The 12672-nt window shown below is 38.0% G+C and overlaps 1 protein-coding gene across 11 annotated transcripts in view; it reads left to right on the top strand.

Annotated features, from left to right (window-relative positions):
* LDB3 (LIM domain binding 3) overlaps positions 1 to 12672 on the top strand; it is a 111497-nt gene that overhangs the window by 69721 nt on the left and 29104 nt on the right. For 9 of the 11 annotated variants that reach the window (XM_032117124.1, XM_032117121.1, XM_032117126.1 and 6 more), the window contains one exon: positions 11934 to 11969. In XM_032117124.1, the coding sequence (XP_031973015.1) occupies positions 11934 to 11969 (36 nt within the window). Of the gene's footprint in view, positions 1 to 1823; positions 2738 to 11933; positions 11970 to 12672 lie in introns of those variants that run through there. The other 2 variants (XM_032117129.1, XM_032117128.1) reach the window with 1 other exon arrangement.

Genomic DNA, 12672 nt, shown 5'->3' with positions numbered 1-12672 from the left:
TGATACCCACCTCAAACATTGGACACAGTCCACTGGAGATTTGGCAGCAGGGCCCTGGTTGTGCAGGCATCTGTCATTGTGGCCTCAGGCAGGCTGTGAGTGATCTCTCTCTAGTGCTTTCTCTTGTCTCTTTGTGTCATCTCCTCAGTGTAGCCAGCAGGAATTGCATGGTATGGTGATCAAGTTTCTTCCAAACACTTGGGAGTGGGGGGAGGAAAGATGTGGCTTATTCTTGGCAGAACTGTTTTACATAAAAATAGTCACGTTTAGATTGCTGCTTCCAACTTCATGACATATGTTCCGAAGAAAACCCATAAACTTGGGAATTTTTGGGTGGCAGAAAATTCCTTTCAGTCAGTATTAATGAGTGTGTTGCATGATTGTCCTTTGCTCATGCTACTGCTGTTTTGAAGGCATGCATGAGTATAACTTGCTATGAAAACTTTTCATTGCTGGTGTGACAATTGTTATGGAATATTTTCTGGAGAGATGGGATCCATTTCAAGCCAAACAGATGTTTCTGAATACCTTTTCCTTGAATGGAGGGGTAATATCTTGAAAGCACTAAGGGAGTTCTTAAATTACATGTCAGACCCACTGGAGCTAGTGTATTCTGGTATAGCTGGAAAAAACGCCATCAGGAAGTTTCAGCTAGGAATACTTTATGTCTCTTAATTACCGAAAAGCATAAAAAATAGTTTGAGAAGTCCTACATCAAGACTCTGTTAGGACAATTACTTGCATGACACTGTGTTATTAAGAACAAAAGATTCAGAAATATCAGTGAATTTGTTGGCATTTACTCTGTTTATTGTTTTGTGCTTTCCTCAGCCCGAGGAGTAAAACCAGCCCAGTCTGCTCCTTTCTGTTTGACTGGTTTCACTCTTGAGTTCCACTGTATTAACACAATTAATTGTCTTGTGTTTTGAGTGTAAATAATGAGGAAAATGACCTTGTTTGCAATGACTGCAAAAAGTTTTGTAAATAATGAGAACATTTCATTTTTCATTCTGTTTGCTGTACTTCTCCTTGACTGTGCTATCATCGCACATCCTCCTTCTTCCCCTTTTTATATACAAAAGCTGAATTTAAACTATAGAGGATCTAAAAAAGTTTAAATCCTTAGAGGTGCTGAACATGGCTCGAGCAACCCAGTCTGCAGTCAGGGGTGGCAGGAGGTGGCCAGTACTTCACAGGACTCTGCTTTGAAAATCCTGTTGTTCTGCTTTGTGACACAAATGACCAGAAATACCTATGCAAATGTCAACACTAATACTCACTAATTCTGAGGAAGCTATAGAAAAGTAGTGCTGAAACCTGGCATTGATGGTCCTTGCAGGAAGGACAGCAGGTTATATATGGGCTGACCTAGGTCTTACAGAATGGAAGATATTTGCATTCATTTTGCACTTGTATGAGTTAATTTTCACTGACTGCTCAGTTGTGTGAGAGGGAGGGAAAAGCCAAGAGAAACTGCTGGGAGGAAAACAATGGGATTACACTGCATTTCTAGCAAAAGCAGCCCTGTAATACCAAGCACAAGTCAAAGAATAAGAAGTTATATCAAGTTACTTCTCAGAAATGCACAACTACAAAACCTTTTATGCATGGTCCAAAAAGCATCACCCAGCCTTCACTGTGCTGATTTGAAAGCTGAGGAAAAAATCCAAATAAATTGCCATTGCCCTCATTGTAAGGCAGGGGAGTGGTAGCCATGGTCCCTAACCCCTTTCTTTCTCCCTCCTTTCTTTCTTCTGTGTATGTGTGTCTCTCTCTGTCTCTGTCTCTCTCTGTCTCTGTCTCTCTCTTTCTTCATGCCACAGGGAGAGGTTTGAAACGGAACGTAACAGCCCACGCTTTGCCAAATTGCGCAACTGGCATCACGGCCTGTCCGCGCAGCTCCTTAATGTTAAAAGCTAAAGGCCCCCAGTCAGAGGGCAAACCCGAGAGAGTTACAGGAACACATTAACTGCTGCCCTGAGTTAGAGCCTGAGCGTGTCACTCGTGCAAACATGTACTGCCAGGCAGTAGGTTTCTGGTTTTAGCCTGTTAGCCATTCACTGTCACCAAAAGTGAAATCATGATACAACCCAGGTCATGTTCTTCATGATAAAGTAGTTTAGGTTTTTTTTCCCTTTACTATCTTAAACTTCAGTACACAGCAAAGCATCACTATTGTAGTCTCCTGACTTTAATTCTAGAAGAAAATGAGAGGGAAGTTATTGACAGTATTTCTTTAGGAGGAAGAAGAATGAGACTTTCACTGAGTTTTACTGATGTAAAGATAATGAAGTAGGAGAAAGAAAGTTGAAAAGGAAACTGATTGGCCTAGACTTTGCTAAATGTATAATACACTTAGTTTGCATAGTTGAACGATGCTGTTTGAAATAAGATATTAGCAATGTGAAGTTGTATTTCAATGTATTATACTGGCAGAAGTCATTTACTGAAACCATTGCTGTAAGTTTTGGGTTGGCAACTTTAATTTATCATTATATAAAAGTGAGAGATAGCTGGGATTGCTCAGGATCTGCAAGGAAATGACATTTTGCTAGAGGTGATTTAGGAGTGAGAAGAATATATCATACTGCTGGTGCACTGAAGCTTTTAAAAGCATCTTGTAAGTTTTAAGGAATATGTTGCCCATTATGTATTGCTCTTGCTTTGACTCACATTTTTTTCTGTATATAGCAGCATGCTTTATCTGAAATAAAAGGTTTTAAAACTAAAATAATTATGTGCCTGTTTTACACAGTACTTTATTCTGTTTTAAAACAATAACTGCTTCAACTGATTATTGAAAAAAGGAGAACTTTTCTTTCCCTAATACAAAATTTGGTTAAAAAGCTTTCCATTATTAGCTATAATTCTTATTGACCTTTAAGTTGTCTGAATTGGAATAAACCTGACAAAGCAGTTGTCTTAGGTACCTTTATCTGGTAGCAGTAATTCCAATCAAAGGGATTAGTGCATGAGATCAGATTGAAACTGTTACACTTTTTGCTGCTTCCAGGTTTGTCTTAGCAGTCCATACAAGAACCAAGTTCATTCAAACTCCCATTTTTTTCTGTTTTATAGAAATAAGGAAAAGCTACTGTTCATGGAGAATTTTGCATGAATCAACCAAATACTGAAGTGTTTAAAGGGTTATCATACTTACATAAAAAACCTAATTCTTCAGTACTACTTAAGAGTACATAAGCACTCATTCCTTTTAAAATGCATTTCCCTTTTCTTAGCTAAATATCAGAGCACTTCAGAACATGCTACTTAATTCACAACATGCATTTATATTTTCCTTAAGGGAGCACAAACAGATTCTGATCACACCATCTTATCAGTACCTATGGTAAATCAGCATCACTGCATGAAATAAGAGCAACATTTTAACTTTTTCTGATTGTTGCCAAGAGCAACCTTTGGTGAACCAAAGTGGTGGTGAATTTTATTTATGTATGGGAAATTTTGATAGAATTTAAAATATCAATAGGCAGTTAAGATTTTTTCATAAAATGTACCTAAGTTAAAAAATCTTCCAGTTCTAATTTTCAATCAAATTAGATGTTTTTATTAATAAGTAGTAATACAGTCTCTTCACTGTAATAACAATTGTGTATCTGTAATGTTTTATGAATATAATACAGATGCTACTTGTTTCCAAGAGTCCTAGTGCATGTGTTAGAACAAAAATGTCTGGATTATATCTCAATGTTTACACTTAATGTTATTTTGAAAGGTATTTTCTAATAATAATTTTATCAGATATGAAATTAACGGAGATTTAATTAAGGAATCACCTCCCCTTAGCTCTGCTTCAGTGGTTTTAATGATAAAAATTCAGTGCGTATAAACCACGTAATCATATAGGGAAATAGTTTTAATCCTTTTTTCTGTAGGATACAGAATGGAATCTAATGCTCTCCTAGCTTGTAGAATGTCAATTCTTTACACAGTTACAGGGGGAAAAAAGCAATAGGAAAAAATCGTGACTGTCTGGTAGCTTTTAGAACTTTTGCAATGTTAAAGACCTTTTATGAAGGTGCCTTCATTAATCCTTACAGCAAGACTTTTACTACAACTTATTTCAACTGCTTAGTCCAGTCCCTTTTAAAAACATCTCACAAGTGATGGACCTTTTGTTTTAAAACTCAGTCAAGTATTTCTATGTCATTTCTTTTTTATATTTAGACTAGTATTTCCTCAACTCTTACTCCTCAAAAATCTTCCTTTATGTTGTCATGGCGATCTTCAAGTCCAGAAAATTAATGTTATGGATCTTTTTTTGTATAACTCTGAAGAGGCCTTGGTTTTGCTTCCTGAGGAGGGGGCAGACTTTGTCTGTAAGGTAGAGAAATTGGCCTGGATTTTTCCCTCTACTGCATATCATTGCTAGTGACAGTAACAAACTTGGGCCTGATAAAAAAGCACTAACAGCTTTTTAAAAACGAGTAGCTTTGTTCTAGCAAAAGTGCAAGTCTGGCTTATTATATTTCTTTGCTAAATACAAAATTTGATGTGTGGCTGCTGAGTGACCAGCCCCATCTTACAGTGTTTCCTGAGCACTTGCAGAAGTCTGCTGTTTCACACAGGAAAATCAGTCACAGTTAATGGCAGTGAGGCTCAGAATAGGTTCCAGACTGAAGACTCCATGAGTCATAGAATTCTTTAAAACAGTGCTGATGATAGGCAGGTGTTATCTGTCCCATGCTGAATATATTTTGACCTGTGGCTGCTCTGCTGAGCAGAGGACAGTGGTTGGTGACAATACCGTCTTCTAAATAACCTCCATGTTAAAAATAAAGTAAAACACAGGATGTGGATAATGATATGCACCCCCTGCCCTTCCCAATATTGCCAGTAAAGCATAGTGTTATAAGCATTTAATGAAGACACAGCAAAGCTGATGCCAGTAGGAAATCAAAACCAAAAGGCCTTCCAGGTAAATCTGCTTGTCTGGTTATGGCACAGGGACACGCTCCTTTTCTGCTGTGGTACAAGGCTGTTTGATCTAAACTAACCTGTCTCCTGGATCCTGCTGCCCTGCCTTCTGCTCATACAGCCCCCCTGACCTCCTGCAGTGCTCAGTTTGCAGCAGAGACATTGACTGCATGCAGCGTGTGCTGATGGGACGTGGCTGCAGTGTGGCTTTAGGAGAGCGGCTGTGACAACTTGACCTCTCTTCCTTTCATGCATGACAAAACCACAAAAGGAGAAAGGTTCTGTGGCTCCTTCCCTTGCCTCCCTCTCTCCATGCCTGCCTGCACCAGGAAGGACAGTATGTTTTTGCTAATACAGAGGTCACTTCATTTCAGTTTCTCTCTCATTATGCACAGCTGGGTAGAGTATATATTCCACAGCAAGGAACAAGTATTTTTGGGACTACTTTATCACTTCTGAAAAGTCCAACTCTTGCATATCACAGAGCTTTCTGAAACCTTCCTCAGGGGCAGAAGAGGTGACACCAATTTTTCACTTGTGCACTTGGGTTTCCACAGGAGCTAAGTTGATTTTGTGGTTTCTTTAGCAGTGTTTAACATGAGCTTCAGTGACTGGGATTACCATTAGATGTATCAGAAACTTATGTGGATCCTTATACAAATTTGAGTTGGTGAAGTTAAAAAGCCAGAATTTTGGTATGGTGCATGGTATTACCAGATAATTACTTTCTTTAATGAGTTTGCCTTTAGTCAACAGCTTTCTACAGGATACATGAAAATTAATTGACTAAAACTTGCTCTCAAGCACAATAACATCTTTGTTCTGTGGCTGCTAATCAAAGCCATCTGACACCACCAAGACAAGCTAAGGCATCTTGATTTCCTTCCTTGGTTGGCCAGAATTTCCAGTGATTAACATTGCTAACCTGCCCAATTGCCAAAAACCTCCTATCTGCTGCTCAGATTACCAAAATTGCTACTTTTGAAAGACATACCCTATCTTTTCACAGCAGCCTGTGAAATAAAGCAGACTTCTCTAGGTAGATTTCTCACTTAAGGAACATAATAAATAAAAATAACCACATCAGTTCAGTTTAATGTCTTCTAATCCCCACTTACCTTTTAACAGCTGAAGAGTGACAAAAGCATAGGAATAGTCAAATAACTCAATTGTCTCCATGGAATTCTGAGTGAAATCAGAAGAGAAAATTGATCACATTTTCTTCCCCAAAATACTCCTGGGAGTTCTATGGGGAAAAAATTATTTAGAAAACATAAATCCTTTGTTTCCAAGTCAGTTCCCTGTAGAATAAATTGGTCAAAAATAGTGACTGTAAGGTACAATGTATCCACGTGAATGTACCCACTTATAATTGAAAGATTGAAGCCTCCAAATGCAGTTCGAAAATACCATGAAGCTTTTCTCAAAATAGTTCATAGAGAAAGTAATGCATAAACTAACAGAGCCTGCTAAAGCTGAAATGAAACTTTGGGTGTGGGTGTACTGACCTATATGTAGCATCTTATCTTTACCACCTCAGTCTCCTGCATGTTCCTGTCCACCATGTAACTTTTGCATGGTCAGAAATGAACATTAACTTTCATTTCTACTGTGCAACCTTCAAAATGTTCATGTGCATCCTTCAGCTGATGCAGGTGGCTTATCAAGACACCAGTGCTGTCTTTCTCTCTGACTGCTCCCTTGCATTACCTTCAGTCCAGCAAGGGAAAAGCAGTTCTAACATGCAGCAGGTTTTCCAACAAGCATTGTAACTCAGAGGCACTCAGTTGGGGTCTGTGGATCATCAGCCTGGCTCACAGCTTGGCTTAGGGTGAGCTGGAGCATAGCACTGGCACTGCTTCCTTTTATTCTGCTTCTAAATTGCATTAATGTCAGCAAAATTACCCTAAGCACTAATAACTTCCTAATAGTTCATTTCCATGTAAGCATTTGCTGTAGCCGACCCAGAATGTTATCTGATTACAACTAAGAGAGAGGGAAGGTAAGAAAATCCTTAAGAGAGCTTATGAAATAAAATTTAATCCACATTCTGAAAGAATGACAACAGTTCTAATTCATACCACTTAGCTATTTGATTCAGGAACTGAACAGCACAGACACATTGTTGTGTTTCAGGGGCAGCTTCAAACTTAGCTTAATGCCATGTAGAGGAAGTATGAATTTTCTTATCATCAGTGTGCACAGATTAAAAAGTAGGTCTGAAAAGACCCACCCCCTGGAAGTCAAACCTCTGAGTTATTGTTCTTTTCTCAGCTTCCCTGGGGAAAAGTGAAGTCATGATGGAAAGAACACTTCAGTGAAAGGGGAATCATTTCCTGGTGTACAAAACCCAAACTTGTTGTGCATTGGTTTTGTCTGTAGTGGTCACAAATGCAGACTGAGAGTTTAGATCCTGTGCTCAGGTGCCTGGTGGCAGATCCCTGCACTTTACCAGCGGGGCTATAGAAAGCTAGAGGAAATCATTCAAATCCAATTGCACACTTAAGGTCAAGATAGGGAATAATTATCTGAATTAAATCCCAGCTCAAATTGCTACACATGCTCAGAATTTTGGAGTCTTTGTTCTTATTAAAGTTATGTATTTACCAATAAGATAAAATTTAAAATTGGAGTACGTATGCCAAATATCACAATGTAAACCTTGGGCTAGAGTTATCTTACCTTTCCCCAACACTGGTGCTGCTGTATGTCCAGCTGCATTTATTCTGTGACTGTTACATTTAACAGCAACCCTGTAGATGCCACTAAAATGCATTCATAGGAGGGGTTGGCTTGGCTGCTTTGATTGAGTCCCATACAACATGTTGAGAATGAGTTGCTGGTTGTTTTTCACTGGATCTATGACAATGTGCTTTTCCTATTCTGTGCCACTGTCTGCACAAACCAGGATACCTTCTGTGAGAAAAGTATTTCCCTTTTTGGAAAGCAGACCTAGTAGGATATATTGCAGTTGTTTTGGCGTGGGCTGCTCACATTCTTAACTACAGTGGCTGAAAAAGAGAGACTAGCTCTTCTACCCCTTTTTGTGATCCCAAGCCAAAGTTCTAACTAAACCAGCATGACAGTCATCTTCTGTCCTCTCCAGTTAACTGCCTGTCATTTCTTTGTTTGTCTTCTGGTGTCTTCGTTAAAATAACAGAAATATAGCATGGGGGAAAAAAAGGCAAGCAACCTCAACAGTCTTATAGAGTCATCTGGTCATGGAAAAATCCTCAGCTGCAAATCCAGAAAGGTAGAAATAGCCTCATTGGATCAGAACAGCAGTTTATCTAGCTCAGTGTCCAGTTTCTAACAGTGTCTGTGTCTCATGCCTTTGAGACAAAAAATGTTTGGAAGGCAATTACAAAATAGCTTTCACGCAACTTTTCTCTCAGACACCCTATAAGAATTTCTTTTAAAATTACTCTGTAAGTTCTACTTCTTAAAAGGAAATTTTATTTGTAGGCAAATATGCTTATATAAATATATGTTAGGATGAAAGCTATCGTAAGTCTGATTAGTCCTGCAAGTCCACACTGTACTGATAGAAAAACGGAATTTTTAATTTCAATAAATATAGATCCTATTCTATTTCCCCTTTGAAAAAAGACTACTGCATATCTGTCAGACTCTACAGAAGACTATTGGATTCTCAATACAGTAAAATACTGATTAACTGAACAGATACTTCTATGAAAAAAATCTAAAATCTCTCATTAAAGAGAGTGAGCTGATATTTTAAATACTCATCAGGGGTTAAGGAGAGTTTATTTCAGTTCTTTGCATTGCTGTGGACTTTCTTTTAGACCATGAACAATTCTATTAAGTTTTAGTCTCTCATTTGTAAAATTAGAAAAATAGTCTTGCTGCATGAGAGTATAGAGGAAAAAAACTCAATTACAATACTCACTTTTTGCTTCAGTACTGAAAGAGTAGTTGAAGGACCATGTGGTCCCTTGGGACACCTCATGTTTCTTATGTCATCAGGTCTTCATTACACATCATATGATTCTGTCTCCACAACATTTTAGTGGAGCAGAGCTTTTCAAGAGAGAGAGTCTGCATCTGTTACTATCAGAGAAGGTAGATGGAAGGTGCACCACCTCCATATTTCAGCTTGCCTGTTACATGTGCATGTTTGGGAATCTTTTATGTTTGGTTCCCAAAAATAAACTAGAATGGGAAAGCATTCCAATGTCCCGTACGTATAGTTCAGATTTAACATACTCATTTATTGGAAACTCTCTGAAGATTCTCCAGGCTATTTTTAGGATCCAATAGCACACGCAAGCTTGGCTTGCAAATGAATTTTGCCTTCTGTTACTCAAGCTATTGTAATTCTTGTTGGTGTGTGGGAGAGAAAGACTCTGTTTCTATAATTTCGCTCACTCTGTCTTTAGCAACATATCACGTAGCATATTTTTATGAGAAGAAAACATTTCATAGTTTCACTGTATAATATACTGTGTAATTAGGAAGACAGTATATTGCATAAATAAGTCTTGTTTGAAATACAGGTCCAACATTTAGTGAAATCTGTGGGAGATGCACTGTTCTCTCAGAACAGTTATTGACTGAGGCCCTTCTGTCAAAAGCCATTTCAGTGGGGACTAAGAACAACTGCAAACAAAAGAAATCCCCCACAATAATTACAAATCTTTCCCAGATAGCTCAAAACTATTATCCACTACTGTCAGTTATTGCAGCAGCCTGTGTAGACAGAGATACAAACAGCTCATAATATTCTGAGCCAAATTCTTTCATGTTGTGAAGGTATTGACTTTACTGAGCCTGCCTGAGGGATGTATTTGGCTAAGAAGTAAAGTTATTTCTGCATTTAGTTAGCAAAAAATGTTTTGATTGTAAAGGCCAGAAATCCAATAGTCTGTTTTTTAAAATGCAGCTATTGCCAGTCAGAGGCACATCTGATCTTGAGCGTTTCTTCTTGGTAGCCAAATGGGAATTACTCCTATTGACTGGGAAGAGAAATAGTTCCTGGAAGCAAAACCATGAAGAAGTGTTATGTGCCTTTGAACTCATTTTTCCCTTTACTCTCTGCCTTTTCTTTTGCTTTATTCTGTGGAAGCATTTTTACTATACTTCTCCCTGTCTCTCTTTTTAACCTTCACAACTCCCCTGCCATCGTCATCATTGTTATCCAATATTGTACACTTGGGGAAAATGCTTTTGTGAAATCCCGACCTCAGAGTTACTTTGAGTCAAGGGTCTTCTTTTTGCCTTGTTCAGTGTAGCCACAGCTTTTGGAGCCGAAAAGTTTGGATCAGATTAATTGTAACAACAGAAGCTTAGCACTGCTTCAGCCTGACCCCAACTGCCTGCCTTTTGGTCTTGGCTGTCATTTCTCATAGAGCATTTGGTAACACTGGAGATAAACAATGCTGTACTTTCTTTCCAGGCCGTGACTATATTATTTAACATTGTTGCATGATTATGGCTTTTGATAAATTAACACTTCCCACACGTGCACAGTCTCTAATCCATCCTCCTGCACCTTGTTTCATCCTGGATTTCCTGTAGCTGGCGTTGCAGTGAACTCACAGCTTGGTTACCATAAGACAGTGTTTGGTTTCTCATTGCTTCAGAGTGGTGAGCCATCGACCTCATTGGGGCATTTCTGTTCAAGGCAGGCTCTTCCCTACCGACCACAGGAACATCTTAGTCAGACATACACATCTGAGAGGCATTTCAGGTCAACTTCTGGGTTTCAAAATCTGGCTTCAATTCATATATTTTAGGGTTACATTTCAGTTAGAGGTTTTAAAAATTTGTAGAGAACACCTATGCCCAAGCCTTTGCTGATCTAAACTGGATTGGTTTTTATAACTCTATCAGAACTGAACTAAGGAAAGAATATGTGACTGAACATATATATGTAAATGTATAAGTACATGGCACATTACTGATAATAATGTGGAAAATATTAAGAATAGCCTTCCAAACATAATGTAAGTTAATGATTGGGGCCCAGCAAACCCACATAATTCCTTTTTTGTTTTCAAAGGACGCTTCAGAAAGAAAGTTCAGTTGGGTAAATGAGGACATTTGCTTTGTGGTTTGTAATTTTAGATCCCACTTCAGAAAAGTGTTCTCATTTGGCATATTTCAGCTTTAAACCTGTTGAAATTTCAGCACAATTCCTTAAATAGGAAGGGATGCAATCACCCATGAAATTGCTAAATAGTGAGACTATCTCAATTACTTAACTAACTGGATTTCAAACTTAGGTGTTTAAGGCTAATGGATTCTATTCTTTATGAAAATACTTGTGTCTTAACTTCTTACAGATAAACAATTGCTTGCATTTAAACTGATCAGTTATTTTTTAAGTGTGTATGTGTGTTTCCAGAATAACAGCCCAGTTCTCAATCAGTGAAACTGAGGCTGACTTAATCCTCACCTCAACAAAGGCATGAGTTCCAGTTGGAGGAATTATTAATGAAGGAATTGTTTCTAATGCAATTTAAGTTCAGAAAACTAGTATTTGGATAGGGCAGAGAATTTTTAACTGAAGCCAGGCATAAGAAATCCTTTTTGTATAAGTCTTTGTTAACCATTTAACTGCTTATCACTTCAAAATATCGGCTCCATGAGGACTGCCCACCTCTGTTCTGCTGGAATATTATGGAATCCTTTTTTAAAAGGGAAATTCCTAAGGTCAAAACTATTCCTGAAATTACATACACACATACAATGTCCAATTTGTAACTGTTCATTTTTCTTTTACTTTATTATTGAAACAAAGTTGTTTACAACTGATAAGAAGCATACAGCAGACTTGTTTATCTGGTGGGTTTTACCTGGAAAGGTGAACAGGTTTCTCACAACTATATTTATGAGCAACCACTCTAGGATGCTTTTTGCAACCAAACATTTCTCCTCAACCCATGTTCTTTTTCCCTGGTTGTTTTGGGTGGGGTTTTTTTGCCACCACTGGCAGTTGCATTTATTTCATACTGTATCCCCTCCTTTCACAGAGACAAGGAAAAGGTTGCAGCAGCATCAGAAAACAGGTAATGTTTGCTGTGTTTGATTTATTTCCTGTTAAGAGTGTATCTCCACTTTCTCCATATTGTTCTTACCTCAAAAAACATTGAGTTTGTACACTGTTTGAGCAGATGATGAAAGTAGAGGTTTCAGCTAAGTTAGGCATTTCTTTCTAATGCACTGTGATGTGGGACAGGTGAGGATTGTGTTTCTCATAGCTTACAAACCTGAAAAATAAGTTCTTAATCAAATATTCTTTAAATTGAGTGCTGTCAGTTTGTGATGGAGTTTTAAGAACAATTTCCATTTTAAACTTTGTCTAGACTGTTCAAGATGTTTTTAAAATCTAAATAAGATTATCTTTTATAAACATTTATATGTCAGATCTTGATTGATCCTCAGTGGGTTATGAGGTTCAAACAGCCCCTCTGTAAGTTCTTTCATATTGAGTTGTTTTCTCCCAAAGGATCTCAGAATGTTTTGCAGCTAAGCATAGAAATGTGTTGTTTTCTATTAGTTCATTTATTAAATCCCCAAGGACTGATACACAGGTATTTCTTGAGTGAAGCTGACCACTTGTTTCATGGAGTGAAGACAGGCCTCTTACTAGTGAGGCCATGAAAAAAATTTTATCCCACTGATTTTCTCCATCTTGTTGATTCCTGCCTCAGCAATATGCAACGACTTTTTATTTTTGGGGCTTTTTTAAGATTGCTTATGTTTAAACAA

The sequence above is a fragment of the Corvus moneduloides genome, chromosome 8 (genome assembly GCF_009650955.1).
Source record: "Corvus moneduloides isolate bCorMon1 chromosome 8, bCorMon1.pri, whole genome shotgun sequence".
Taxonomy (NCBI): Eukaryota; Metazoa; Chordata; class Aves; order Passeriformes; family Corvidae; genus Corvus; species Corvus moneduloides.
This window is presented reverse-complemented; position numbering and strand designations above follow the sequence as displayed.